This window comes from Aquarana catesbeiana, linkage group LG05 (genome assembly GCF_042186555.1).
Source record: "Aquarana catesbeiana isolate 2022-GZ linkage group LG05, ASM4218655v1, whole genome shotgun sequence".
Taxonomy (NCBI): domain Eukaryota; kingdom Metazoa; phylum Chordata; class Amphibia; order Anura; family Ranidae; genus Aquarana; species Aquarana catesbeiana.
The window spans coordinates 54876500-54904232 of record NC_133328.1 but is presented as its reverse complement, the minus strand read 5'-3'; the positions used below and the strand labels follow the sequence as shown (position 1 = coordinate 54904232).

The window sequence follows — 27733 nt, the reverse complement described above, 5'->3', positions numbered from 1 at the left end:
CGCAGGGGGGGTCACCAGAGCAGGGCGCGGGGGGGGGGTCACCAGAGCAGGGCGCAGGGGGGGGGGTCACCAGAGCAGGGCGCAGGGGGGGGGTCACCAGAGCAGGGCGCAGGGGGGGGGGTCACCAGAGCAGGGCGCAGGGGGGGGGGGGGGTCACCAGAGCAGGGCGCAGGGGGGGGTCACCAGAGCAGGGCGCAGGGGGGGGGGGTCACCAGAGCAGGGCGCAGGGGGGGGGGGTCACCAGAGCAGGGCGCAGGGGGGGGGGGTCACCAGAGCAGGGCGCAGGGGGGGGGGGTCACCAGAGCAGGGCGCAGGGGGGGGGGGTCACCAGAGCAGGGCGCAGGGGGGGGGGGTCACCAGAGCAGGGCGCAGGGGGGGGTCACCAGAGCAGGGCGCAGGGGGGGGGTCACCAGAGCAGGGCACAGGGGGGGTCACCAGAGCAGGGCGCAGGGGGGGTCACCAGAGCAGGGCGCAGGGGGGGTCACCAGAGCAGGGCGCAGGGGGGGGGTCACCAGAGCAGGGCGCAGGGGGGGGGTCACCAGAGCAGGGCGCGGGGGGGGTCACCAGAGCAGGGCGCAGGGGGGGGGTCACCAGAGCAGGGCGCAGGGGGGGGTCACCAGAGCAGGGCGCAGGGGGGGGGTCACCAGAGCAGGGCGCAGGGGGGGGTCACCAGAGCAGGGCGCGGAGGGGGTCACCAGAGCAGGGCGCAGGGGGGGGTCACCAGAGCAGGGCGCAGGGGGGGGTCACCAGAGCAGGGCGCAGGGGGGGGGGTCACCAGAGCAGGGCGCAGGGGGGGTCACCAGAGCAGGGCGCAGGGGGGGATACTAGGGCAGGGCGCAGGGGGGGGTCACCAGGGCAGGGCGCGGGGGGGGTCACCAGGGCAGGGCACGGGGGGGTCACCAGGGCAGGGCACGGGGGGGTCACCAGGGCAGGGCACGGGGGGGGTCACCAGGGCAGGGCACGGGGGGGGGTCACCAGGGCAGGGCACGGGGGTCACCAGGGCAGGGCACGGGGGTCACCAGGGCAGGGCACGGGGGGGGGGTCACCAGGGCAGGGCACGGGGGGGGGGGTCACCAGGGCAGGGCACGGGGGGGTCACCAGGGCAGGGCACGGGGGGGTCACCAGGGCAGGGCACGGGGGGTGGTCATCAGGGCACGGGTCACCAGGGCAGGGCACGGGGGGGGGTCACCAGGGCAGGGCACGGGTCACCAAGGCAGGGCACAGGGGGGGGTCACCAGGGCAGGGCACAGGGGGGGGTCACCAGGGCAGGGCACAGGGGGGGTCACCAGGGCAGGGCACGGGTCACCAGGGCAGGGCGCGGGGGGGGTCACCAGGGCAGGGCACAGGGGGGGGTCACCAGGGCAGAGCATGGGTCACCAGGGCAGGGCACAGGGGGGGTCACCAGGGTAGGGCACAGGGGGGGTCACCAGGGTAGGGCACAGGGGGGTCACCAGGGTAGGGCACAGGGGGGTCACCAGGGTAGGGCACAGGGGGGTCACCAGGGTAGGGCACAGGGGGTTTTTTAGTACTGTTTAATTACCTCCACATGCAGAGCTGCTGAGGAAAGTTGCTGGTACATGTCTGTTTTGGTGCTCTGATCCTGCCAGCTCTCCTCTCTTATCCATCCCAGGTGATGTCAAACACAAGTGCCTGGGATGGACAGAAGAGTAGAGCCAGCTGGGATCAGTGGAGTACAGTTAGGATTAGTAGGAGTACAGTTTGCTACAAAGTTTTGTGCCTGCTGGAATTAATAGCTGCTACTACCCGATGCCTCTCATGTAGCAGCCAGAACTACAGGGGAGGCATTGGCTATCAATGCACCCTGACAGCACTCACTGTCAGTGCGCATTGAATTCACCATTGAGGGGATATACATTTCTACAATGGTGCATTGTGGCGGAACCCTGGTTGAGAAACACTGAGATTAAGAATAAAGCAGAGGTGATGACAACTGTCTAAGTCACCAAGAGGATATTTCCCCCCACTTTAAAAATATTCCCTTTCATTTCCTGCTGTGCCTATAGGACAATAAAGGGTAATCACCCCAATGGGATACAAAAGATTAGGCTTTTAACTATTCACTACTTTACCTCTTGCCAACCATATGTGCTACGGCAAGGAGAGTGGGCGGTAACGCCCACACATGTGTTCATTGAGGCCAAGGTTTTGTGTGAGCACTTACAGCTCAGTAACTGAGCCATCACAGACAGCTCCAAGTCTCTTGTTATGATTGTAAGACGGTCAGATAGGCTCTTAATCACGTGACCACTGTGACAGCCAATCACACGATCTGAAAACTTGTCCCAATCTCCAGTGTAAAGACCCAGTTAATAGGTTGCTGGGAGGGGGTGGGAAGATTAACCCAAAGTGTAAAAAAAAAAGTTTTGGCTTTAGATGAGACATGGAAGAAAACCTGCCACACTGGCAGCAGTGCAGGACCCATCTGGTCCTGGAAAGAACATCAGGTCAGGACACACTTCAAACATCATTTCAGGGCAGGCACATCGCTGTACACAGGGCAAGTGTCAGTCCAAAGAATCGGATAATGGCACCTACCACTGGAAACCTTGCTGAAACATATAAACAGTGAACCAATAGCTAGTAAATATCCATACGCAACATATGTCATATTAAACACGCCAACACCTGTAAACCTTCCAATGCTGCTTACCTGAGTTGTAGTAATGTTGGCAGGAGCAGCAGTTGATAAGGAGGGTAATGGGGACGAGGCTCCTCCTGGCTGTAGATAATTGGCAGCATATTGTGACATTTGGGAGCTGGACACTGGGGTGCTGGATCCAGACAAGGCATTGGGAACGGATGTCGCTACATCGCTGCTGTTGTAAATGCCTGTGGAAAGTGTACAAAATACACATTACATCAAGTCAACTAAAAAATACTCCAGCAATCCAAATACACACAAGTGACATCATTTACATATTCTAGGTAACCATTCGGAATTGTACTCTAAGCTGAATTCCAGGCTAACCGCAAAATACACAATTGAATTGCATTTCCTGCCAAAGCATTTGGGTTTCTGTCCACCCAGTTCTGAGTTCTGCTACACAGCACAGCCAGACTGAGGACCTGATTTATTTCTCTGCAGTTAAAGGAGAAGTCTAGCCAAAGCTATTTTGGCTGAACTTCTCATATGGATCACAGAAGTGCTGTTAGTTCTGCACTCCTGTGACCCGGTTTCAGCAGAGAGCGGGCTGAAGCCCGCTGCCGGCTGATGTCTCAAAGCAGGTCCAGGCTCTGGAAAGATCCCAACCAACTTAGCGATCTGCTCCCGCCCCCTCCACAGCCTAGTGCTCCAGTGAGCACTGGAGGGGAGAGCAGAGAGCTGGTAAGTGAGTCACGGCTCTCTGGTCAGACTGGAGCGGGAGAACTGAGCAATCAGCGGTGTTTGATCACTTAGTTATCACTACAGAGCCAGCTGGGAACAGATGAAGCAAGACAGTGAAGGGGCAAGACTGATGGAACATCACTTTGCCTTCTCCTTCTGTCAGCATGGTAATTACAGAAGGCTAAATTTAAGTCTAGTTGAGGCATTTATACTGACATCAAGATACACTTTGAGACACAAATTTTTTATTTTATTTAATATGCCTGGAGCTTAGTTTTAAGGCCGCAACCGCAATGTATGTTACATGTGATCAGGGTGGATAAAAATCAAGGATTTAAAAAAAAAATAAAAAATAATAATAAAAAAAACAAAAAACTGATTTTTTTGTATTTAAAATCAGATTTTCTTGATTTAAATCTTTTTTTTTTTTTAAATTACATTTATTTTAATAAAATGCTTTTGGAGTAAAAATCTATACAAGTTTTCTATGTAAGCTACATTAATAATTGTGTTTATTCAGCATGAAATGGAGCTTAGTTATGTAGCATGAGGCTGTATATTCTGCATTATTTACATTTTTGGTAAACTCATTCAATAAATCCAAGCTCTGCAAGCTGAGATGACATGCACTGCATTGATGCATTCACACAATGTCACAGTAACTATGAGATAAAACAAAGTTCAGGAATATTCCTTTATCCTCATTGTTTTGCAAATCTATGTACACTACAAACTGTATGATTGAATTGGTTCTGATATCGCTGTTTTACTAACCTTACAGCTTATTATTCTAAATAGGAAACCTTCATTTTGTTTGCAAATATTAAAGATTCTAACTACCAGCAAGAATAAGTCCTTACAAAGAGCACTTGTCATTTTAGATCCATCCTGGCAGTGCCCGTTAGCGGGCATCCACTCACCTGCTGCCACCACGTCCCTCACCTTGTTGTGTCACTGCTGCATCACCAGCCGTCCAATTAAAGTGAATGGGACTGTCGGTGAGTGAACAGCGGGGTAGAGGAGGAGCCGCTGCGGGACAAAGATGACAATTGCTCTTTAAAAATTATGATTTAAATCAAGCCTTGTTTACTAGTGATTTAAAACACGATTTAAAAATCGACTTGATTTAAATCAAATCCACCCTGCATGTGAATGAATGGCACCCCAATGCACCTTGCTGATAGATTGGTGTTGCAGTGGAGGTGCATTAGGAAGCCTATTTAAGGAGCTGCCCTAACAAATGCACTAATGAACCGGAATGGTGTTAATAGGTCCTAAAAGAAAAGAAGACAGGTCAACAAAATAATACCTTAACCACTTGGTGCCCAGGCCAATTCTGACATTTCTCTCCTACATGTAAAATTCATCATTTTTTTGCTAGAAAATTACATAGAACCACCAAACATTATATATATATATTTAGCAAAGACTCTAGAGAATACAATGGCGGTCATTGCAACTTTTTCTCTTGCGCGGTATTTGCGCAGCGATTTTTCGAACGCGTTTTTTTATTTTTGGAAAAAAACAGTTTCATGCTTTAAAAAAAAAAAAAAAAAAAAAAAAAAAACAATAAAGTTAGCTCAATTTTTTTGCATAATGTGAAAAATGAAGTTACGCCAAGTAAATAGATACCTAACATGTCACACTTCAAAATTGCACACACTCGTGGAATGGCGCCAAACTTTGGTACTTAAAAATCCCCATAGGCGAAGCTTTAACATTTTTTTACTGGTTACATGTTTTGAGTTACAGAGGAAGTCTAGGGCTAGAATTATTTTTCTCACTCTAATGCTCGCGGCGACACCTCACATGTGTGGTTTGAACACCGCTTTCATATGTGGGTGGGACTTACGCATGCGTTCACTTCTGCGTGCGACCACACGGGGACAGGGGCACTTTTTTTTTTTTATTGTTAATTTGACTTTTAATTTTTGTCTGACTTAAAAAAAAAAAAAAAAAAAATTTTTGATCACTTTTATTCCTATTACAAGGAATGTAAACATCCCTTGTAATAGGAATATGGCATGATCGGTCCTTTTTACAGTGAGATATGGGGTCAATAAGACCTCACATCTCACCTCTAGGCTAGGAAGCCTAAAATAAATTAAAAAAAATAAATAAAAAAAAACTATCACAGCTTCCCAGCCGAAGCGGCACCGGTTTTTTTAATGCAGAGGCCTCCGAACGAACATAGAGACTCCGGCGACCATCGGGTCCGCCGGAAATCTCTATGATCACCATCCGGGGCTGGCGGATCCTGTGTCCGACTCACCGATGGAAGCGGTGAATCGGTACAAGCACCGGAGGGCGGCGGGAGGAGGGGGTGTCCCCTCCCGCCGCCCGTAAGAACGATCAAGCGGCGGAACAGCCGCTATGATCATTCTTATGGTGTAGGGAATCGCCGGCTGAAAAAGCCGATATCTGAATGAGGTCTGTAGCTACAGGCATCATTCAGATATAGCCCTGCAAAGTCAAGGACGTCCCAGGACGCCCTCCCGGCGTGAAGTGGTTAAGGAAAGTAGTTAAACTGAACTGAGCAGGGTCAAACCCGTCTAGAACGTGCAAATATTTGACAAGAAAAGCCTCGGACCTGCATAGTCTTTAGGTTACAGCGTTTCTCAACCTTTATTCAGTAAAGGCACCCTTTAAAAATTATAGACATTCTCCAGGCACCCTTTAGAAATGTCTCGAGGCACCCCATTCTAAAATGTAAAAACTATTTTATTCATTTTACATAACGCAGAAACATCGACACAAAGTAGGACACCCAACATTAGAGGGGATTTATTCTGCCAAAGCAAATACACCTCTAAAAACTGGTACTGACTAGTGTTCCAACGTTTCTCTTCTCCCTCAGTTTTTCTCCATCACTCAGCTAATATCCCGCCGCAGCTGAGTGAGGGGGCAGGAGAGGGGGATACAAGGATTCTGTGCAGGCGACTGACTTCCTCCATATGAACAGATGATGCCATTGGTCGTTAGGACACCGGCAGCTAGAGGGTTGTAATGGTGTATAGAGGTCGACCGATATATCGGCCGATATTTGGCGTTTTTTACTTAATCGGCATCAGCCGATTGTGCTGATAAAAAAAAAGGCCGATTATAACTTCAGCCGTGACTTGCAAATGACTTCTGTAATAGAAGTTAATGCAAGTTTCCTGAGGTTATCTGTGGAGAGGATTCTCTCCTCCTCTGGGCAGCCTGCCAAGCCTGATAAGAAGATACATTGTATCTTTTCAGGTTCTTTTTATCAATAGACTGAACTCTGTGTGTAGAAGCTCTCAGTTTAACCATTTAAAGACTAAATCTTTTCTGACCCTTGTTGCTTACAAGTAAAAATCCTGTATTTTCTGCTAGAAAATCACTTAGAACCCCCAAACATTATATATATTTTTTTTAGCAGAGACCCTAGGGAATAAAATGGTGATTGTTGCAATATTTTATGTCACACGGTATTTGCGCAGCGGTCTTTCAAACGCAATTTAAAAAAAAAAAAATACAGTAATGAATTAAAAAAAAAAACCTAAGCAGTAAAGTTAGCCCATTTTTTTTCGTCCAAAAGTTTTGATTACCTGTTTTTGTGTATTTATTATTTAAGATATTTTTTTTTTTTCTAAATTATACATACAAGTGAACTGATTGAAGGTTTGTTTTGTTTAATGTTTAAATGAAAAAAAATTTCTGTATTACTTAAGGCTGCTTTCACACTGGAGCGGGCATGCGTTGATGGTAAAACGCTGCTAGTTTTAGCGGCGCTTTACCGTCATTTTAGAGGCGCTATTCGGCTGCTAGCGGGGCGCTTATAACCCAGCTAGCGGCCGAGGAAGGGGTTAAATGCGCCCCTGAAGTGCTGCTGCCAAAACGCTTTGCAGGCGCTTCGGCAGCGGTGCGCATTCATTTCAATGGGCAGGAGTGGTGGAGCAGCGGTATACACCGCTCCAAAGATGCCGTTTGCAGGACTTTTTTTTACATCCTGCCAGCGCATCGCCTCAGTGTGAAAGCACTCGGGATATCACACTGAGACTGCAGGGGAGCCGTTTTACAGGCACTTTACAGGCGCTATTTTTAGCCCAAAAGCGCCTGAAAAACGCCCCCGTGTGAAAGGGGTCTAACTGTTAGATTTTATGAGATGAAGGGAAAAAAGAAAGGAAAAAAAAAAATCGGCCAAATATATCGGCCCAAAAAAATCGGCATCACATATCGGCCATCGGCCACCGCGATTTCTAAATATCGGCATCGGCCAGAGAAAAACCCATATCGGTCGACCTCTAATGGTGTACAATGAAAACCCATGACTTTGTGTAACTAAAAAGGCAGGCTTCATCCACACACCGGCTTGTATACAATTTTGGGGCAATTTTTAGGCATTTTGCCAAGGCACCCCTGAAGAAACCTCAAGGCACCCTGGTTGAAAAAGGCTGGGTTACAGTGCACATTATACAAGGGTAAAGGCTAAAAACTGACCAACTGCCCATGTGATGCCACCAGTGAAACTGGTTGTTATTGGTAAAGGTGCATAGAGACATAGGAGTATAAAGAGACATCCTCTGCCTGAGCATTTTTGGTGTTGATCTGCTGAGCTGGATTTCGTAGAAGACAGATATTGCTGTCCCTCCAAAACAGGCCAATTACGGTGATCAGCTATTCTTCTGGTACAAAGTGGTTGCCACGTTAGGACAGGATAAACAGCATTGAAAAATCTTCAAGAGTGTTGTACTGCCGAAGCTAGTAGTCTTCACCACCCATTCCCAGGGTTAACCCCTATATTACCCAATTATTGCCCAAGCATCTCACTGGGCTGTGAGATTGGAGCAAAATCAGGCGCTGGATCCGTTTCCAATCCTCAGACAGCATCCAGCATTATTGGTCTCAGATAAACCGGCTAACAATCAAAGAGTCTCTGGAAATATTTATGGTAAAATATCCACACTTGTAGCAATTAACGTGGCAAATAAAACATTGCCAGAACTATCAAAGCCACAAAAATGAATGTAAGCATGAGTGACACATTTATTTTAATCTCACTTAAGGCTGATCCCATCTGGGAAATACATAAGGTCCTCTAATTTATCTGCCATGTGCTAGAGCAGGACACCAAAATCAAAAGAGAAGATCACTCAAAAGGGAGAGTGATGGAACGGGGTTTTCAGCACTTGAATAAACCCTGTCGGGATGCACAAAACAGATCAATCACGGGACATGGAGAAAGGTAGGAGCCTTTCATGGGGCCTGTGTGAAGCTTGGCACCCATCCGTCTTCTTGGAGCAACACAAAGCAGAATGTGATGGAAGATGGGGAGGTCGAATGTGCTCTCTTTTCTCCTTGGAAGCCTACTGCACCAAGGAGGGTGAAGAGTGGGTCAAAAGGTCTGGGTGTGCCCACCAATTCATTCAGTGTTACATTCTGCTACAGTTCGACATTTTACTAAAATTCATGCAGACTATTAATTCACCGAGAACCAATGACAAGGAATTCAAGAGGCTAAGCACACAATTACTACTTTGGTCCATGCCCAGCAATACCATTCATTTTCCCCGGTCTCCTGCTTAGGGCCTGATCACACCTCCAGCATTGGGCTGAGCTGCTCAAAGCATTCAAAATGGAGGGTTAGGCAAAATGACTTTTTGTGGTGCCGGTTCACACCAATATCCTGCATCATTGTGCTTTGAAAAAAAAATAAAGATAAAAACGACAGGGAAATCCAAACAAGCCTAGAAAGAAAAAACTGCACTGCAGTGTATGTGCAAAAAAAAAATCAAAAAGAAAAAAGCAAATAGATACGTAAACCAGCACATTGCAGCGCAACACATTACAAAATCGCAAAATTGCATGCAAGTGCAGCTCATTAACATATGCATTGTGATGTGAATGAGCCCTTAACCACTATCCAAAGGGCCACCTTACTAGTTACTGTAAATGTTCAGAGACAGGCTAGTTGCTATTATAGCTGAAAGCAGTATTAATCCCAAAAGCAATCACTATATTGCAGTGTACCAATTCTTAGATATGGTGGCTGCATTCGTTTTCTTTGTCGCTTTCCAAAGGAACATGCTGTCCTGCAGATGTAACATTTAGAGAGTTGAGAAAAAACATTTAACACTTGCAGGTGAGCTTACAATGATCGGCTTTTATTCATTTATGTAAAACCTTTATCCCAAAAGGAACAAAACTGTTGCTGCTTATTAAGTGACAGCTGGAGTGCTTGGCATCAATTTGTTAGTATATACAAATCTGCTAGTGCATTAAAGCCCCCATACACACGGGCCGAATATCGGGCCGTATCGGCTGGTTCAACAGAAACTGGTCAACATTCAGGCCGTGTGTATGTCCAGCTTCTGTCAAAGGGGCATGACCGAAGATCGGCATCCGATCCGTGATCTCAGTCAACGGCTGAGATCGCTGACCGGTGTGTTCTGGCAGATGGGCCGACCCCCTGTCAAAACACAATAGTTCAGCGGGGAGATCACTATACTAACATTGGATTGTTAGTACAGGATCTCCTTCTGAGCTCTTCAGTTTTTTTTTCATTCAGCCCATTGGGTTGAAAAAAAAAAAAAAAACTAATAGTGTGTACTTCGCTCCACTAAACACATCCCCACCTTTTCCCAGATTAACAATGCTGCCGTCCAAAGTTGCCCCTGTGCTCCTTCATCCAGAGTGGGGCCACCCTCTTACACAAGAGGTGTGTTACTGGCTGGGTCACCAGGTGAAAATAGAGGGAAAAAAAGCCTAAAAAAGAAAACTAATGCAGCCACCACACTCATCTAATGATTTGTAAGTTGCAGTATATTACATTTCCAGTTTTGGGTTTAATATTACTTGAAGTCAGGGAAAGCAAAACAAAGACAAAACGTAAAGACGTGCTAATGCTTAGACAAGAAACACTTTGAAAGCAAAATCCAGTGCATTATGTAAATGGGTTGGAGTTTTCAGGGACTTGTCGAGTAAAAGAATTATGTGAATGTATTGAATAAATAATAAAATAAGAAACATTCCTGGCTGTATGTCTTAGAGAAATAAAACTTCAAAAGAGACTAATGAAGTACAGAAAAGGCTGCCATTCGTGACGTTGTGATCATTGATGAATTCAACCAGCATAACCACAACTATCGAACTTGCGAGGACAATTTCTGCCATATATATATTACTTCTACAAATGTAGTATGGATGTAATTGTGGATTCCCCCAAGGATAGCTAGGGTGTGGCATTTAAAATTTCCACTGAAGGAGAATTTTTCCTTTATAATATATAAAGTAGATCATAATAGTAGCAGTCAGAAGGCAAAGAAGATGCTCAGCATTGTGTAGTGACAGAATTGGTACTGGTACTGATAACTGAGAAGACCCCTGAATGTGTGTGTATGACCAGAACACACGCGTGAGTCTTCCAATTTCTGTTCTATCTGGGGCATGTGGTAGGTATTTGGGGATACTATCGTTGTGGAGTGTAATATATTCTATATAAAACACTGTATGTGGATCAGGTTGTGATGAAAAGATGTGAGTCAAAGAGTTTCCAAGATTTCTCCTAGTACTCCTCATCTTATGGTCCCCCATAATATTATAAATCTACCAATTTACCAAAATTTGTATGGGTCAGTGCAAAACAGGCAAGAATATAGGGAAGAAAACGTTTTTCGGAGGTCCCTACTCACAACCAGAAGATCCAGAGTGTAATGTTTGGGAAATTGGGATTGTACGGCAAGGTTGGAAAAGCTCTATTAATCATGAAGTGCTGTAGCATTCAACGTTGTAGCGTGCAGGTTTTGGGGTCAGGTATTGATTTGAAATAGCGCAAAAAAAAAAAAGGTCGCCTCATAGGAGATAAAAGGGGGACCAATGGTTAGGGCTGAGGAATCTACATCTAGCCAAGGCCCACACCCAAAAAGCAGTCCTAGTGGATACAGGAAGGGTGGTGTATACTTTTGGGTCTCTGAAAACCAAATTGCTAAGCTCAAAGAAGAAAGCAGGAACAGGATCTGAAAAAGGGCAAGTGCTAGACTGCCCTTCTGTACTGGCAAATTTGGGGCTATCCTTGACAGACTCCCTGATTTTAAAATAGGCCTACTGATCTCAAGGAAGACCCTTAAAGCATCCAAATGGGGCACTTTCTGAAAATATATATGAATTTGTAGAGAAATATCATTTTATCAGTTTGGCCCGTTCCTGGGGGAGTGGACAAGAGAGAGCATTTGGTCTTCAACTGCTGCAGAATGGGAGTAATGTTCAGGGTGAGGAAGCTATACACATCCTGCCCACATCATTTCCTATGTATTTAATGATTTACCCACTAAAGGGGAGAAGGGATCACTGAATCCTTACCACCTGGATCTAGGGGGAAATCAAAGATTTAGTACAGTTGATAACTATGCCTGAGAACAACACAAAGGTGATAAAAATTTCAACAGTGGCTGTGAAGGACTGACAGACCTGCATCATGCATCGTCAGCATTTGACAGTCATTCTTCCAGTATCCAGTAAGACCCTGTACTAAGGGGGAGAGTGCAGGGGAATCAGGGTAAAAACAGCCTCTATATGAAAGTGGCTACCCATGTGTGCAAGGTGAAGAGGCCTGAAATATATGCATTAATATAAACTCTCACCTTGAGTGCTGCATACAGCTTCTGCAGCAAGTTTATACATTTAAGCTCAACATCAAGTTTGTGTAGTACTGCCCAAAAGTCCACCTCACTGCTTTAAATCCCCCCCCATTGTCAAGAAAGATTTTGTCCAAATCCTAATGGATTGATCCATAGTCCAGCCTAACCATTTCAAATTTTGGTGGTTAGAGCTGCCTGCCATCACATCTGAAAGCCCTGACGAAGATTCCTCCTCCACTTTCTTGCCCTTCTTGGGTTCTGTCTGTGAGACCATGTTGTACACTGATCTAATCCCCTCTCCCACTTCCACCCCTGCTCTGTCCAAGTAGTCCTGGTGGGAAGACGTGAAGTTTCTTCCCCACTTTATGCATAAGCAAAAGGAAGTTGAGATCAGGCAATGGTGAAAAGCACTGTAGTAAAGCACACATGTCTGTATATAGGTAAACAGGTTGTTAGCAGGATAGCGCAGCATTTTTTGCATTTGCTTAGGGCTGCCAAAAAAAAAGAGCTTGAAAATGAGTCGATGTATGGTTTGGTGCAAATGATTGCATTTTATTATCAAATGAAATCCACCACATTTTAGGGGTAGCAGAATCCCATTTTTTGGGCCTTGGATGTGCCCTAAAGTGACTGACTCACTAGTGGGAAGAACAGTTATAGCCACAACCGCATGCCTATAAATCTCCAGGCATCGAAGTTTCCCTCAGTCCCCTCCCCTACCCCTTTACAATGTACACTTTTTATTTTAAATTTCTAGCTGAAAAATTTTTTTTTTCCTTTCTTTTTTTTTTTAAGGAATGTAACAGCGGTTATGGGACAGCTCCAATCCCAAGCTTTTCCTTTTTCAATGCTGTACAAGACGGGAGAAGAGTACACAAAGGTGCCCTCTGCATGCAGAACATAATACTGTCATGCATAGGAAAAAAAGCAATGGAGACAGGACCCCTCTAAACCAACGATATGGATCTATATTGACTCTGGTCCAAAGGACCTCTTACACATGGGCTTCGGCCTGTAGAAGTAGTGTGAACAGCAAGCTTTGACATTTGCTGGGCTTTCAACAAGCTTTGCCGAGGCTTTTAAAAGTATCCATTCAGCTCCAGATTGTAAATGTTGAACACAGATCCTAACGGGAGTGCTGATTGCCACCTAAACAAGCTGCTAGCAGCCTCAGCACTTCATGAATTTTGCTAAAAACCTCCTGAAGCCTGCCAATAACTTGTTTAAAGTGGCAAATCAGAACTCCTATTAGGATCTACGTTCAACTTTGACAAACTGGACCTGAATAGAACTGTTCACACTGCTCTTATATAAGCTGAAGCCCATCATGTGAAACAAGACTTAGGCAGGCCATACATGTTGCAAATTTCTTTCACGGAATTTCCCACATCAACACAGACAGTGCTGACAGGAGAATCCCTCCTGCCGATCAATTGTCTGAACCCGACGGGGGGGGGCAAGGGAAGCTCCCCCTGCCGGGAGAAGACCGTGATTATCGCTAACTGCTATAGCAGCTGATAGCGATAATCGCAAGAGAATCCAGCAGGCCGGTTGTACCAAAGCTGATCGATCAACTTGGTACATTCAGCCTGTCCATACGTGGTTCGAAACTCGGCCGATTCATTCGAACCGTGTATGGCCAGCCTTAGTCTGCTAGCAGAGATATAGGAAGATGTCCCTCCTCTGTTATATGTTCGGCTCACATTAAATACATTTTCATGTTTAAATGAAGCAAACCTTTGACAGTACACCTAGTATAAGATACATTTTACCCTGTTCAGCTCTCACACCTCAACACCCGCTATAAATCAGAGCAATTTGTGCCTTTCACCTAAGAGGCTCAGTTCACACTAGCCCAACTCCACAGTCGTGTGACTTTCAGTGCAACTTTGGAGTCCGACTTCGATACGACTTTGATGTGACTTTTCACACTCTGTGGCATTGAAGTCATATCAAAGTCGCACCAAAGTAGTTCAAGAACCTTTTCTAAAGCTGGACAGACTTGTGTAGTATCAGTTAAGGCAGCTCTCAAAGGGAAACAATGAATTTCACATGTCATCCGACTTGGGGGTCTCCTAAGTTGGATCCTATGTCGCATCAGTGTGAACTGAACCCAAGCCTGTTTATTTGCCAATAACTTTGTCATTACCTAAGATAAAGTAATGCACATATCTTTTTTTTAGGGTACACAGGGCTTTTGTTTTGGTGTTTTTTTTCCTATGTCTAAACCCCAAAAACAAAACACACAATTTAATCAGTGTTACTTTAAAAACATCTTGTTTAACTGTAGATAAAAAATCTAAGTTTTATATTTGTCCTGTTTAATATGACACTAACATTAGGATTCTGGTAAAGGTAAAAAGTACTTCAAAGTTGATTACAAAAATAAAGGATTTTTTTTAAAGCTTCATGATCACTAAAAAAATTACAAGATGAATACAAATGAAAAAAAAATAAAGTTTAAATATTAATGGTTAGAAAAAAATTAAAAATAAATAAAAACAGCAAAAATAATAGCGACGATGAGAAAGGGAAACTGGAAACCCCAGTGCGGCGCCGATCACCGCTGAGGGGGCTGACATGTTTCCCCAGCGTTTCTTCCGGGTTTGCGGGCTCCGGTGCGGGAGTCATCGATTCCAGCAAGGAGCTCTGAAGTTCCAGCACGATAAGCCTGACCTTCAGAGTGCATGCGCTGCTGACGTCAGTGGCTGCATGCAGGGAGAATATCTCCTAAACGGTGTATGTATAGGAGATACTCAATATACCCACAGGTAAGCCTGATTATAGGTTTAGCTGTAGGTAAAAATCACAAAGCGGGGGATACAACTGCTTTAATTGGGGGGGGATAGGGATTGGGGTAAACTAAAGGGGGGAGGCATTAGGGTAAACTAAAAGTTATATAACAGAATATTAAATTTAAAAAAAACCTAAAACTTTTCAATTCTTTTTTAACTTGTCAAGCTGCTTCAACTGACATCATATGCAAATCAGAACTAATTTCTTTGATCTGCACATAAATACAAAAGTAGCAATGTTACTTTGTATCTCTCTAGCTACTTAAGGACCGAGCCTCTTTCTGAGATTTGTTGTTTACAAGTTCAAAAAACATTTTTTTTGCTAGAAAATTACTTAGAACCCCCAAACATTATACTATTTTTTTCTAACACCCTAGAGAATAAAATGGCAGTCGTTGCAATACTTTGTCACGCCGTATTTGTGCAGCGGTCTTACAGGCGCACTTTTTTTTTTTTAGAAAAAATACACTTTTTTGAATTAAAAAAATAAGATAACAGTAAAGTTAGCCCAATTTTTTTTTATATTGTGAAAGATAATGTTACACCGAGTAAATGGATACCCAACATGTCACGCTTCAAAACTGCACCTGCTCGTGGAATGGCGACCAACTTTTACCCTTAGAAATCTCCATAGGCAATGTTTAAAAGATTCTACAGGTTGCATGTTTTGAGTTACAGAAGAGGTCTAGGGCTAGAATTATTGCTCTCGCTCTTCCGATCGCGGCGATACCTCATATGTGTTGTTTGAACACAGTTTTCATATGTGGGCGGTGCTCACGTGTGCGCTCGCTTCTGCACGCGAGCTCGGTGGGACGAAAAAAAAATTTCTTAATTATTTTATCTTTTATTTTCACACTGTTCTTTTAAAAAAAAATTGTGTCACTTTTATTCCTATTACAAGGAATGTAAACATCCCTTGTAATAGAAAAAAAGCTTGACAGGACCTCTTAAATATGAGATCTGGGGTCAAAACGACCTCAGATCTAAAATTTACACTAAAATGCAATACAAAAAAATAAATAAATAAAAATGAAACGTCATTTAAAAAAAAAAAAAAAAAAAGTTGCTTTAAGAGCTATGCTCTTTCGCCTTGCCATGGAGACTGGTGGGGACCATCTTCCCCTCACTCGTCTCCATACCAAGCGAAGAGGACCCAATCACCTCCGCCGCTTCCAACAGCTCCGGTAAGTGGCAGAGGGCACCGGAGAGTGGCAGGGGGGCCCCTCCTGCCGCTGATAAAAATGATCTCACGGCGAATCCGCCGCTGAGACCACTTGTGTCAAAAAGTGGACCGCTCACTGAAGAGGAGGATACCGGGGGGGGGTAATGGTAGGTAGCTGCTGCCATAACAACGATATCCCTCTTCAAAATGCCGACATATATCAGCATGAGCTGAACTAAAGTTGCTGCAGTATTTACACTGCACCTCCTGGCTGCCAGCAACAGGGCAAGGACAGTGGCAGTATGCAAGAAGGATGGGGTGTTGTTCTCCTAGACATACTGTAAATGAGCAATTACATTGCAGGCACAACCCGCCCCACTAAAAGGGATCATTCTTAATTTGCGCCCAGAGTTGGGCTTTACCCCTCGCTCACATTGACTGTGGCTTTGCAACTTTACCTGAAATCACACAAATTTTCAAAGCCACTTCAGTGCGACTTGGAAGACATCTGTGCGGCTTCATGCACAGATTTTTATGCAAGTCGCACCTGAAATTGCCAAAAAGCAGTGCAGTAACTACTTTTTCGAATTGATGCAGCACTGCAAAGTTGGCGTTGCACCGAACGGTGCGATTGCCGGCAATAGGGTGTGACTTATGTGAATTAACAATTTGCATGACAAGTCACTCCAATGTGAACGAGGGCTTAAGTAATGACTGCATAATGGTAAAAGGTACAGCTTTACAAATTCATCACTGGGAGGAGTCCATGTCTCCATGAAGCTCATATTCTAATGTCAAGTGTCTCACACACACCCTCACACCTCCGTGTGCAAGAGAAAACCAGAGCACACAGAAACCCATGTATGCTTGGGAGGGAACATACAAACTGTTCTCCTGGTGGAAGCTGAACCAAGGGCCCCAACGCTGTAAATGCAAAGTGTTAAATGCTGTGCTGCTCATGGGACAGGCAAAAGCCATAAACATTTTAAGAACAAGCAAGGCTTACAATAATATATATATATATATAATAATAAAAATATATAATAATAAAAAAAAACGCTAATGCAAAACGGAACAGTAAGGTGTCTAACACCATATCTGTAAATAAAATATTTAGGAAAAGCAGTCTAGGAACAGGTGACTTCTGCAAGTAATATTCCTCAGCGCTCCTTTGCTGGAAATCATCTGATTTGCAGTCATCTCCCAGCAATGTTTGCTCGGCTTTGCATAACAGACACAAAGGTAATTAAAAATTTGACGACATCCAATTTACTATGGCTCCCGCCATTTGCATAGTGTCATGCTGGCTTCCCCTTATATCAGTCAAAATTAGATTTCTATAATCTCGTTAAACAAATCAGCTTTTAGAAGCCATTGCCAAAAATTCAAACCACTTAACCAAGCAGCATGGAAGCTGTAGCTTTCTTTGATGCCATAACTCTTCGTCCGTTACAGGCGCCTCCCACAAGTAATTGTGGCCCGGCTTCCACGTTACCAAATTCCTCCTGTGTGTTTCTACGTTGTGGGTGGTTATTATGTGCTTCAACAGACACTCCAGTCAGCATGGAGCAATGTTGTCTTCAGGCAGTTATGACCAATGCCCACCCATAAGGGTTAAACCACAAGGGATTTTCCATCGCCTAGTTACATGAAATGAAGCCACTTGTTGAAGAAGACTCAGATGCACAACGCTGGAAGCCATGATTTCCAGCAAGCGGCTCCATTGCTCAGCAGCTCCACATCAAAAACTCCCATGTAGATTAGTTTGAAACTCTTTCCAATTTATTGGAGGTTACAATTATTGGCAGCCTCCCAATTGATTTGTTATATCAGATAACAAAATGTTTATAACCCATTGAAATAGTGCAAAAAGTGGAATAAAATAATATCTGAACAAAAAATGAGTTTCTGCCATAGAGGAGGGATGTGCTGGAACTGGGGTTCAAAGAAGGGTAACAAAACTAATAAGGGGACTGGAGGATCTCAGTTATGACATTTGTACAAAGCATATTCCTCTATAGTGTGTACTTGTCTCAGACCAGAGCACCGAGTCATTTCTGTCTGCTGCTTCAGTCCTCTGCTATCAGCATGAATCACTTCTGACAAGTTTTCCTGACACCAAGAGAAAAAAAGGTGACAGGGGATGGACCTCCAGCAGATTGACAGCCCCAGATCTGTTCCTGGGTGAGGGTAAAGGTAAGGGGTGGGGTGTCCCTTCCCTCCAATCAGTTGTCAGAGCTCTCCTCACTGAGCTCTGCAGAGTGTAACTTCAGCTTCCTGACCCTTTTTCTGAACTCTTATGCCGCGTACACACGGTCGGACTTTTCGTCTACAAAAGTCCAACGGACGCCGACGGACTAAAGCTGGCTGGTAATCCGTTCGTGTGTGGGCTTCTCCGGACTTTCAGCAGACTTTTTCAGCCTCAAATCCGACGGACTTTAGATTTGAAACATGCTTCAAATCTTTACGTCGTAACTACGACGGACCCGAAATCCGCTCGTCTGTGTGCTAGTCCGACGGACAAAAACCCATGCTAGGGCAGCTATTGGCTACTGGCTATGAACTTCCTTATTTTAGTCCGGTGTACGACATCACGTACGAATCCGTCGGACTTTTGTGTGGTCGTGTGTAGGCAAGTCCGTTCGTTAGAAAGTCTGCTGCAAGTCCGCCGAAAGTCCGCCGGAAGTCTGTCGGACTTTTGTAGACGAAAAGTCCGACCGTGTGTACGCGGCATTAGACAAGCTTTAAAAATTCAGCACTTTTAACTGCTGAAGAGAAGACTGCAGATTGACAGGTACAACATATATAGGAGGATTTGTTTCATCTCTGTGTATCACCTGAGACCAGTCACCTCACTAGATATACAGTGGGGACAGAAAGTATTCAGACCCCCTTAAATTTTTCACTCTTTGTTATATTGCAGCCATTTGCTAAAATCATTTAAGTTCATTTTTTTCCTCATTAATGTACACACAGCACCCCATATTGACAGAAAAACACAGAATTGTTGACATTTTTGCAGATTTATTAAAAAAGAAAAACTGAAATATCACATGGTCCTAAGTATTCAGACCCTTTGCTCAGTATTTAGTAGAAGCACCCTTTTGATCTAATACAGCCATGAGTCTTTTTGGGAAAGATGCAACAAGTTTTTCACACCTGGATTTGGGGATCCTCTGCCATTCCTCCTTGCAGATCCTCTCCAGTTCTGTCAGGTTGGATGGTAAACGTTGGTGGACAGCCATTTTTAGGTCTCTCCAGAGATGCTCAATTGGGTTTAAGTCAGGGCTCTGGCTGGGCCAATCAAGAACAGTCACGGAGTTGTTGTGAAGCCACTCCTTCGTTATTTTAGCTGTGTGCTTAGGGTCATTGTCTTGTTGGAAGGTAAACCTTCGGCCCAGTCTGAGGTCCTGAGCACTCTGGAGAAGGTTTTCGTCCAGGATATTCCTGTACTTGGCCGCATTCATTTTTCCCTCGATGGCAACCAGTCGTCCTGTCCCTGCAGCTGAAAAACTTCCCCCACAGCATGATGCTGCCACCACCATGCTTCACTGTTGGGACTGTATTGGACAGGTGATGAGCAGTGCCTGGTTTTCTCCACACATACCGCTTAGAATTAAAGGCCAAAAAGTTCTATCTTGGTCTCATCAGACCAAAGAATCTTATTTCTCACCATCTTGGAGTCCTTCAGGTGTTTTTTTTTAGCAAACTCCATGCAGGCTTTCATGTGTCTTGCACTGAGGAGAGGCTTCCGTTGGGCCACTCTGTCATAAAGCCCCGACTGTTGGAGGACTGCAGTGATGGTTGACTTTCTACAACTTCCTTCCATCTCCCAACTGCATCTCTGGAGCTCAGCCACAGTGATCTTTGGGTTCTTCTTTACCTCTCTCACCAAGGCTCTTCTCCCCCGATAGCTCAGTTTGGCCGGACGGCTGGCTCTAGGAAGGGTTCTGGTCACCCCAAACGTCTTCCATTTAAGGATTATGGAGGCTACTGTGCTCTTAGGAACCTTAAGTGCAGCAGAAATTTTTTGTAACCTTGGCCAGATCTGTGCCTTGCCACAATTCTGTCTCTGAGCTCTTCAGGCAGTTCCTTTGACCTCACAATTCTCATTTGCTCTGACATGCACTGTGAGCAGTAAGGTCTTATATAGACAGGCGTGTGGCTTTCCTAATCAAGTCCAATCAGTATAATCAGTATAATCAAACACAGCTGGACTCAAATGAAGGTGTAGAACCATCTCAAGGATGATCAGAAGAAATGGACAGCACCCGAGTTAAATATATGAGTGTCACAGCAAAGGGTCTGAATACTTAGGACCATGTGATATTTCAGTTTTTCTTTTTTAATAAATCTGCAAAAATGTCAACAATTCTGTGTTTTTCTGTCAATATGGGGTGCTGTGTGTACATTAATGAGGAAAAAAAATGAACTTAAATGATTTTAGCAAATGGCTGCAATATAAGAAAGTGAAAAATTTAAGGGGGTCTGAATACTTTCCGTCCTCACTGTATGTAAGGGATTCCAACCACTTTAACCACTTGACCTCCAGATTTACCTCCTTCATGACCATGGAATTTTTTATTTATTTTTTACTAGAAATGGCAGCGATTAGCAACTTATATTGGGACTGCAATATTGCGGCGGACAATTTTGACACTAAATTACACTTTTGACACTTTATGGGGACCAGTGACACTAATACAGTGATCAGTGCTAACAAATATGCACTGTCACTGTACTAATGACACTTGCTGGGAAGGGGTTAACATTAGGGACAATCAAAGGCTTAACTGTGTGCCTAGCCTGTACTTGTGTACTGTGGGGGAGGTGTTTTTACTGGGGGGAAAAGCATCAATCCATGTTCCCTACTGACAGAACAGCGATCTGTGCCTAGTTTACATCGGCAGATCGCTGTTCTGGCTCTCTGCCTAATTATTGGCGGGTGCCAGCGAACATTAAGTCCACAGTACCCGCAGATCAGCTCCCGCTAGAATCACAGCAAGGGCGAGTTGCCGGCGGCGCACATGCGCGCCCCAGACCCGGAAGTGCAGGATCACGTACTAGGTATCTGATCCAGCGCAGCAGAGAAGCCTTGCCACCGTGTATGTAAGTTATACGGTCGGCAAGTGGTTATGAGGGGATATGATGGCTATATACAAATATCTTATTGGCGATTCCAACACCAATTGGTGATCAAGCGATCAACTTGGGTACATTCAGGCTGCCCATACATGAACTGTCTGAAATTCAAACTGTTTATGGCCTTCCTTATTAGCTTACTTGTTGTAGGCCAGTGAAGTTGAAGTCACAGACTTGGTAGAACAGCCAGACAACTACGGCTTACAAAAGTAAGTGTACCTCTGTGGTAAGAATAGATTTGTATGGCTGTGCTCCTCAGAACTTATGGTGTATGCAAATATGTTTCATGTTACCCCCTAATACAGGTGTAACAAGGTCTACAGATAGAATTGGGCTTTAACACAGGGACCTCAGTGCCATAGGGCAAGAGTACTAACCACTTGGTCACTCACATATATGTGATATAAGCAGGCATGTTTATGTAACCAATGGCAAAAAAAAAAAAAAAAAAAAGGACTAAGTAGGACTGTGAACACGCAAGCAACCACACTACATAGTGTCTACGACCAGAGTTAATGTACCGCCGCTACTTAAATTTGCAGCTAGAACTTCAATTTACACTGATAAACGTCTTGTTTAATTGACCTTGACTCAAGTGACCTCATCCGGCTGTGCGGAAGGCCCTAAAAGCCTTGGTTGTTGCGAGTACCATGCACTTGCCATTAAATAATTATTATTTGTGCTGCTATTGTAGAGCTGAACAAGGCTCTGGATTTTCAGGCGTTGAGAGCTCGCCGGCATTTTAATCTACAGAGTTCACTCTGAAAGATGGCACCCTTCATCTTTTGCCTTGAAAAGAAGCTGCTCCATGCAGACACAAGGAAGAATGAAATGTCACTCAATAACCAGTGCACAGCTTAAAAGCCCATTTACATCTAGACTTGTGGGTTCTGTTAGGTTCAAGGGAGAAAGTAGTCTTCAGATGTATAGACCTCCTACCTAGCCATTGAATTAATGCAGTTACACTATAGAAGACAGAAGACAGAAGCATGGATATGAAATCTCGGTCAATACAGCATTTGCAGAGTTAAGTGCTCTTATGTCAATTCATTTTCCACCTAAACCAAAACGGTGACTTTTTGTTCTTACAAAACACTCAGGACAACACAAAGAGGGAAGCTGCACATGAAAAGCCTGGATGTTATTTTCATATCCAAGATTAAAAGACAAAAAGCTGCTCAATCTACCAGACCTGCAATTTACCAGACTCATAGGAGGACCTTTTCCTTTTTTAAACAACTTCCTCATTCATTAATCAGATGCAAGCCATGAAAAATTTGGCATATTTTCAGGCATTTATCTTAAAAAGGGGACCAGACTTGGGTAACAGTTCAGCCTATGGTGTCCATTGTAGGACATTACTTACTCCTTAACCACTTCCCGACCGCCCACCGTCGATATACGTCGGTCCTTTGACGTTAAATACTTTTGTTATGGCAGCAGACAGCTGCCATAACCCCGCTATTTTTTTCAACGGCGGGAAGTCTGATGTAGGATAAAAGTGGTCTCCGCAATCACTTTTAATCGGCGGTGGGAGAGGTGTCCCCTATCCCCCCCCCCCGCCACGTCCGGTCGTCTCTGCCGCTTACCGGATCGGTGGAGACGATCCAATGAGCAGGAAGTCGAGTGAGGGAACGATGCCCCCAAATCGACTATGCCCTTGGAGGACGGGAGTGACTTCAAATGTCACTTCCTCCCTCTGGCCTTAAAAGGCACAATTTTTTTTTTTTCAAATAAAAATAATATTTTTTTTCTTTTGCTTTTAAGTGTAAATATGAGATCTGAGGTCTTTTTGACCCCAGATCTCACATTAAAAAGGTCCTGTCATGCTTTTTTTCTATTACGAGGGATGTTTACATTCCTTCTAATGGGAATAAAAGTGATCAAATGTTTTTTTTTTTTTTTTTAAAAAGGACAGTGTAAAAATAAAAAATAAGAAGTAAAATAAATAAGAAAAAATTAAAAAATTAAAAGCGCCCCCCGTCCCTCCGTGCTCGCATGCAGAAGCGAACGCATGCGTAAGTCGCGCCCATATATAAATGACAGTGTTCAACCCACAGGTGAGGTATCGCCGCAATCGTTAAGAGCGAGAGCAATAATTCTAGCACTAGACCTCCTCTAACTCAAAACTGGTAACCTGTAGAAATTTTTCAGCAATGCCTATTGAGATTAAGTGCCAAAGTTTGTCACCATTCCACGAGCAGGCGCAATTTTGAAGCATTACATGTTGGGTATCAATTTACTCGGCATAACATTATCTTTCACAATATAGAAAAAAATTGGGCTAACTTTACTGGTTTCTTATTTTTTTTTATTAATAAAAGTGTATTTTTTCCAAAAGAAAATGCATTTGTAAGACTGCTGCGCAAATACAGTGTGACAAAGTATTGCAACGACTGCTATTTTATTCTCTAGGGTGTCTGAAAAAAAATATATAATGTTTGGGGTTCTAAGAAATTTTCTAGCGAAAAAAAAATTATTTTAAACTTGTAAACAGGTGTTAAAAATAGGCTAATAAGTTAAATTCCAGCTCCCCTATGTAATTCTACACCTGCTTACCTCACTGTCTTCATAGCAGTTTAAACACACTGCTCGATTAGTTCTGCCTTACTTCCTGGTCAGACTGTAGGTCATGACACAGGAAGGAGTTGACCAGCTGATCTCATTAGCACACACCCTGCATCATCTACCCTCAGTTGGTCAACTTTCTGTGTAAACTTTCTTCTCGGATCCCCCACAAACACTCTCCTGGCTCCTCCTCTTCTTGGCGTGCTACCATAGGAAGCTGCTTCTTATAGTGGTACACCTGCGGCTCGATCCCGAGCCACGCTGCCTGTGCCCATAGACACAGACAATGCTGCTTGGCCCTGCCCCCACCTAAAGATTTCACTGATAGCAGCAGGAGCCAATGTCACCCGCTGCTCCGCAAAGCATGCGAGACCGGGAGGTAAGAGGAGAGAGCCGCTGCAGACACGCACAGCACTGGATCTAGTGAGGGCTCAGGTAAGTATTTGGGGGGGGGTTATACTTTACATAATCATGTTTTACCTTAATGCAAGGAATGCATGAAGGTAAAATATGTTTAGGCTTTAATGTGCATTGATGTTGCCTTGTCATGCATTTTGATGCATTTCCTTGGATTTTAATGGAAAACACATCAAGCATAAACACAACCGTGTGGATACAACAGGTAAAAGGTGGCCTTATCAAGGGCATAATGACGTTGCAAGTAAGAGTGATGCGGAACAAAAATATTAAGGGGAAAAGTCCTAAAATAGAGTCACTGCCGGTGTATTAAAAAAAAATGGGCCGTTGCTGTGAAAATTGCTATTTTTGACAAAGTAAACAACCATGGCTTGCATGGAACTAATAAGTGAATGAGTATTTTAATAGGGACAGGATTTTTTTTTCTTTTTAGTTAACTACATACCATAATCCCAGTTCAATAGCAGAACAGTAATGCTTGTTGTAAGAATGCTATTGTGTATAGAATTAAGAGTGTGTGTGGCCTTCTCAAGATATTACAAGGGAGACAGCCTGAGCTGGATTTGGGGAGTTGTAAATTGGCATATTAGCACCTCATCTAATTATACAAAATAAGACAAGTTAGTGAAGTGTAGGTAACCTTTTGAGTTTAGTGTGTCAAAAAAGGTTTGTAAAAAAATTAAGAGCACCCATCGTAACTCCCATCTTTAAAACTTGTGAAAGAGGGACATCTCAGGAAGATGTGTATAGCATGTCTAATATGTCCTCACCACAGAAAAAAAATGGTGGTTGACGTGGTTGAATTATGCTGAAAATTGGGTGAATCTGAGCCTACACATTTATAAACGACACATGTACAGTATCTCACAAAAGTGAGTACACCCCTCACATTTTTGTGATTTATTATATTGTTTCATGTGACAACACTGAAGAAATGACACTTTGCTAAAATGTAAAGTAGTGAGTGTACAGCTTGTATAACAGTGTAAATTTGCTGTCCCCTCAAAATAACTCAACACACAGCCATTAATGTCTAAACTGCTGTCAAGAAAAGTGAGTACACCCCTAAGTGAAAATGTCCAAATTGGGCCCAATAAGCAATTTTCCCTCCCCGCTGTCATGTGACTCGTTAGTGGTATAAGGTCTCTGGTGTGAATGGGGAGCAGGTGTGTTAAATTTGGTGTTATCGCTCTCACTCTCTCATACTGGTCACTGGAAGTTCAACATGGCACCTCATGGCAAAGGACTCTGAGGATCTGAAAAAAAGAATTGTTGCTCTACATAAAGATGGCCTAGGCTATAAGAAGATTACTAAGACCCTGAAACTGAGCTGCAGCATTGTGGCCAAAACCATACAGCGGTTTAAGATGACAGGTTCCACTCAAAACAGGCCTCGCCTTTGGTCAACCAAAGAAGTTGAGTGCACGTGCTCAGCGTCATATCCAAAGGTTGTCCTTGGGAAATAGACGTATGAGTGCTGCCAGCATAGCTGCAGTTGAAGGGGTGGGGGGTAAACCTGTCCGTGCTCAGACAATACGCCGCACACTGCATCAAATTGGTCTGCATGGCTGTCGTCCCAGAAGGAAGCCTCTTCTAAAGATGATGCACAAGAAAGCCCACAAACAGTTTGCTGAAGACAAGCAGACTAAGGACATGGATTACTGGAACCATGTCCTGTGCTCTGATGAGACCAAGATAAACTTATTTGGTTCAGATGATGTAAAGCATGTGTGGCGGCAACCAGGTGAGGAGTACAAAGACAAGTGTGTCTTGCCTACAGTCAAGCATGGTGGTGGGAGTGTCATGGTCTGGGGCTGCATAAGTGCTGCTGGCACTGGGGAACTACAGTTCATTGAAGGAACCATGAATGCAAACATGTACTGTGACATACTGAAGCAGAGCATGATCCCCTCCCTCCGGAGACTGGGCCGCAGGGAAGTATTCCAACATGATACCGACCCCAAACACACCTCTAAGACCACCACTGCCTTGGTAAAGAAGCTGAGGTTAAAGGTAATGGACTTGCCAAGCATGTCTCCAGACCTAAACCCTATTGAGCATCTGTGGGGCATCCTCAAACAGAAGGTGGAGGAGCGCAAGGTCTCGAACATCCACCAGCTCTGTGATGTCGTCATGGAGGGGTGGAAGAGGACCCCAGTGGCAACCTGTGAATCTCTGGTGAACTCCATGCTCAAGAGGGTTCAGGCAGTGCTGGAAAATAATGGTGGCCACACAAAATATTGACCCTTTGGGCCCAATTTGGACACTTTCACTTAGGGGTATACTTACTTTTGTTGCCAGCGGTTTAGACATTAATGGCTGTGTGTGGAGTTATTTTAAGGGGACAGCAAATTTACACTGTTATACAAGCTGTACACTCACTACTTTACATTGTAGCAAAGTGTCATTTCTTCAGTGTTGTCACATCAAAAGATATAATAAAATATTGACAAAAATGTGAGGGGTGTACTCACTTTTGTGAGATACCGCATGTTTCAGCTCTTGTACTCACAATTACAGTGGCACAAATAAAGAGTCTTACAGACATAAAAAAAAATATCCTTTGTGCTGTTTAAGTTGAACATTTTGCATTCCTATCCCCAAGTAGCCCCTTGGATGGCCTGATTACCCCAAGTGCTGACATAGCACAGCTAAGTTGAGGGAGCTGAGCTCTGGGGTGAAGGGTTAACATTCCCTGACTGTAGTATTAGTGTTAATAGGGCGGTCCAGAGGCAGCAGCAGTGTTCACGGAAGCTAGGATGGTAAAGGATTAGCGTGTGCAGAGGAGCAAGGAAAAGTGTGTATGACCTCTGGGTCTGGTGGCTATAGTAGGGGGAACTGGCTTGGGATTTTATTCCAGTGAGTGGCCCTCTTCATACACAGCCTTAAGCATCCTCAGCTGCCGGCATGCTTTTTATCAGGTAAGTGGGCACAAGCAGAAAAGGCATCGGGTGCCACCCCTGGCATGCAAGCTGGGGGTTGCCGACCTCTTGTATGAAGTCTAAGGCTAGGTTTACACTGCTGCAATAGAATTTCGATACGACATACAGTGAGATTATGTGGTGTTACTTGAATGCAACTTTGATAAAAGGTGTGTGTATTCAATAGGGCCACAATCCCAATGGAATTGCACCAAAGTAATACAGGAACCTTTTCCAAAATCACTCCACGCTGAGTCGCGTTGATGTGAATGGATATCATTGAAAACAATGCGATTACCTTTGTCATGTGATTCTGTGCGACTCAAGTCACATCTGAAATCACGCTAGCGTCAACCAGGCCAAGGTACTTTTTTTTATTTTTTTTACTTTGCCCAGATATACATTAATAGATTTCTGAGCAGATGTGAGGTTCCCAACCATTTTATGACAATGTTTCAACAACCAGCTTAGCTCAGCTATAGGGCTGCCATTGCTAGGGAATATTTAATTAGGGGATCACATTTGGGATTTTAACCAGCAAGTTTCCAGAGACTGGTAGTTAAGAAGTAACAGTACTGCCTGGATAAGTGGATGGACAATGTTTGGTCTGAGCTGTTAACTTTAATAACCAAAAAGCTTCTTCTATGTTACAACAAACATTTAAAGTCTCGAGTAATTAGTCTGTGCCCTCAGGCCTAAACCTGTTAACATTTTAAATTCACTGCAGACATGTTTCACTGGGTAGGTCCACAGGCTCTCATCATATAATTCTCTAAAACCTT

At 44.2% G+C, this 27733-nt stretch overlaps 1 protein-coding gene across 6 annotated transcripts in view; it reads right to left on the bottom strand.

Annotated features, from left to right (window-relative positions):
* Positions 1-27733, bottom strand: part of MLLT10 (MLLT10 histone lysine methyltransferase DOT1L cofactor) — a 294670-nt gene that overhangs the window by 99380 nt on the left and 167557 nt on the right. For all 6 annotated transcript variants that reach the window (XM_073629758.1, XM_073629760.1, XM_073629754.1 and 3 more), the window contains one exon: positions 2672-2850. In XM_073629758.1, the coding sequence (XP_073485859.1) occupies positions 2672-2850 (179 nt within the window). The remainder of the gene's footprint in view (positions 1-2671; positions 2851-27733) is intronic.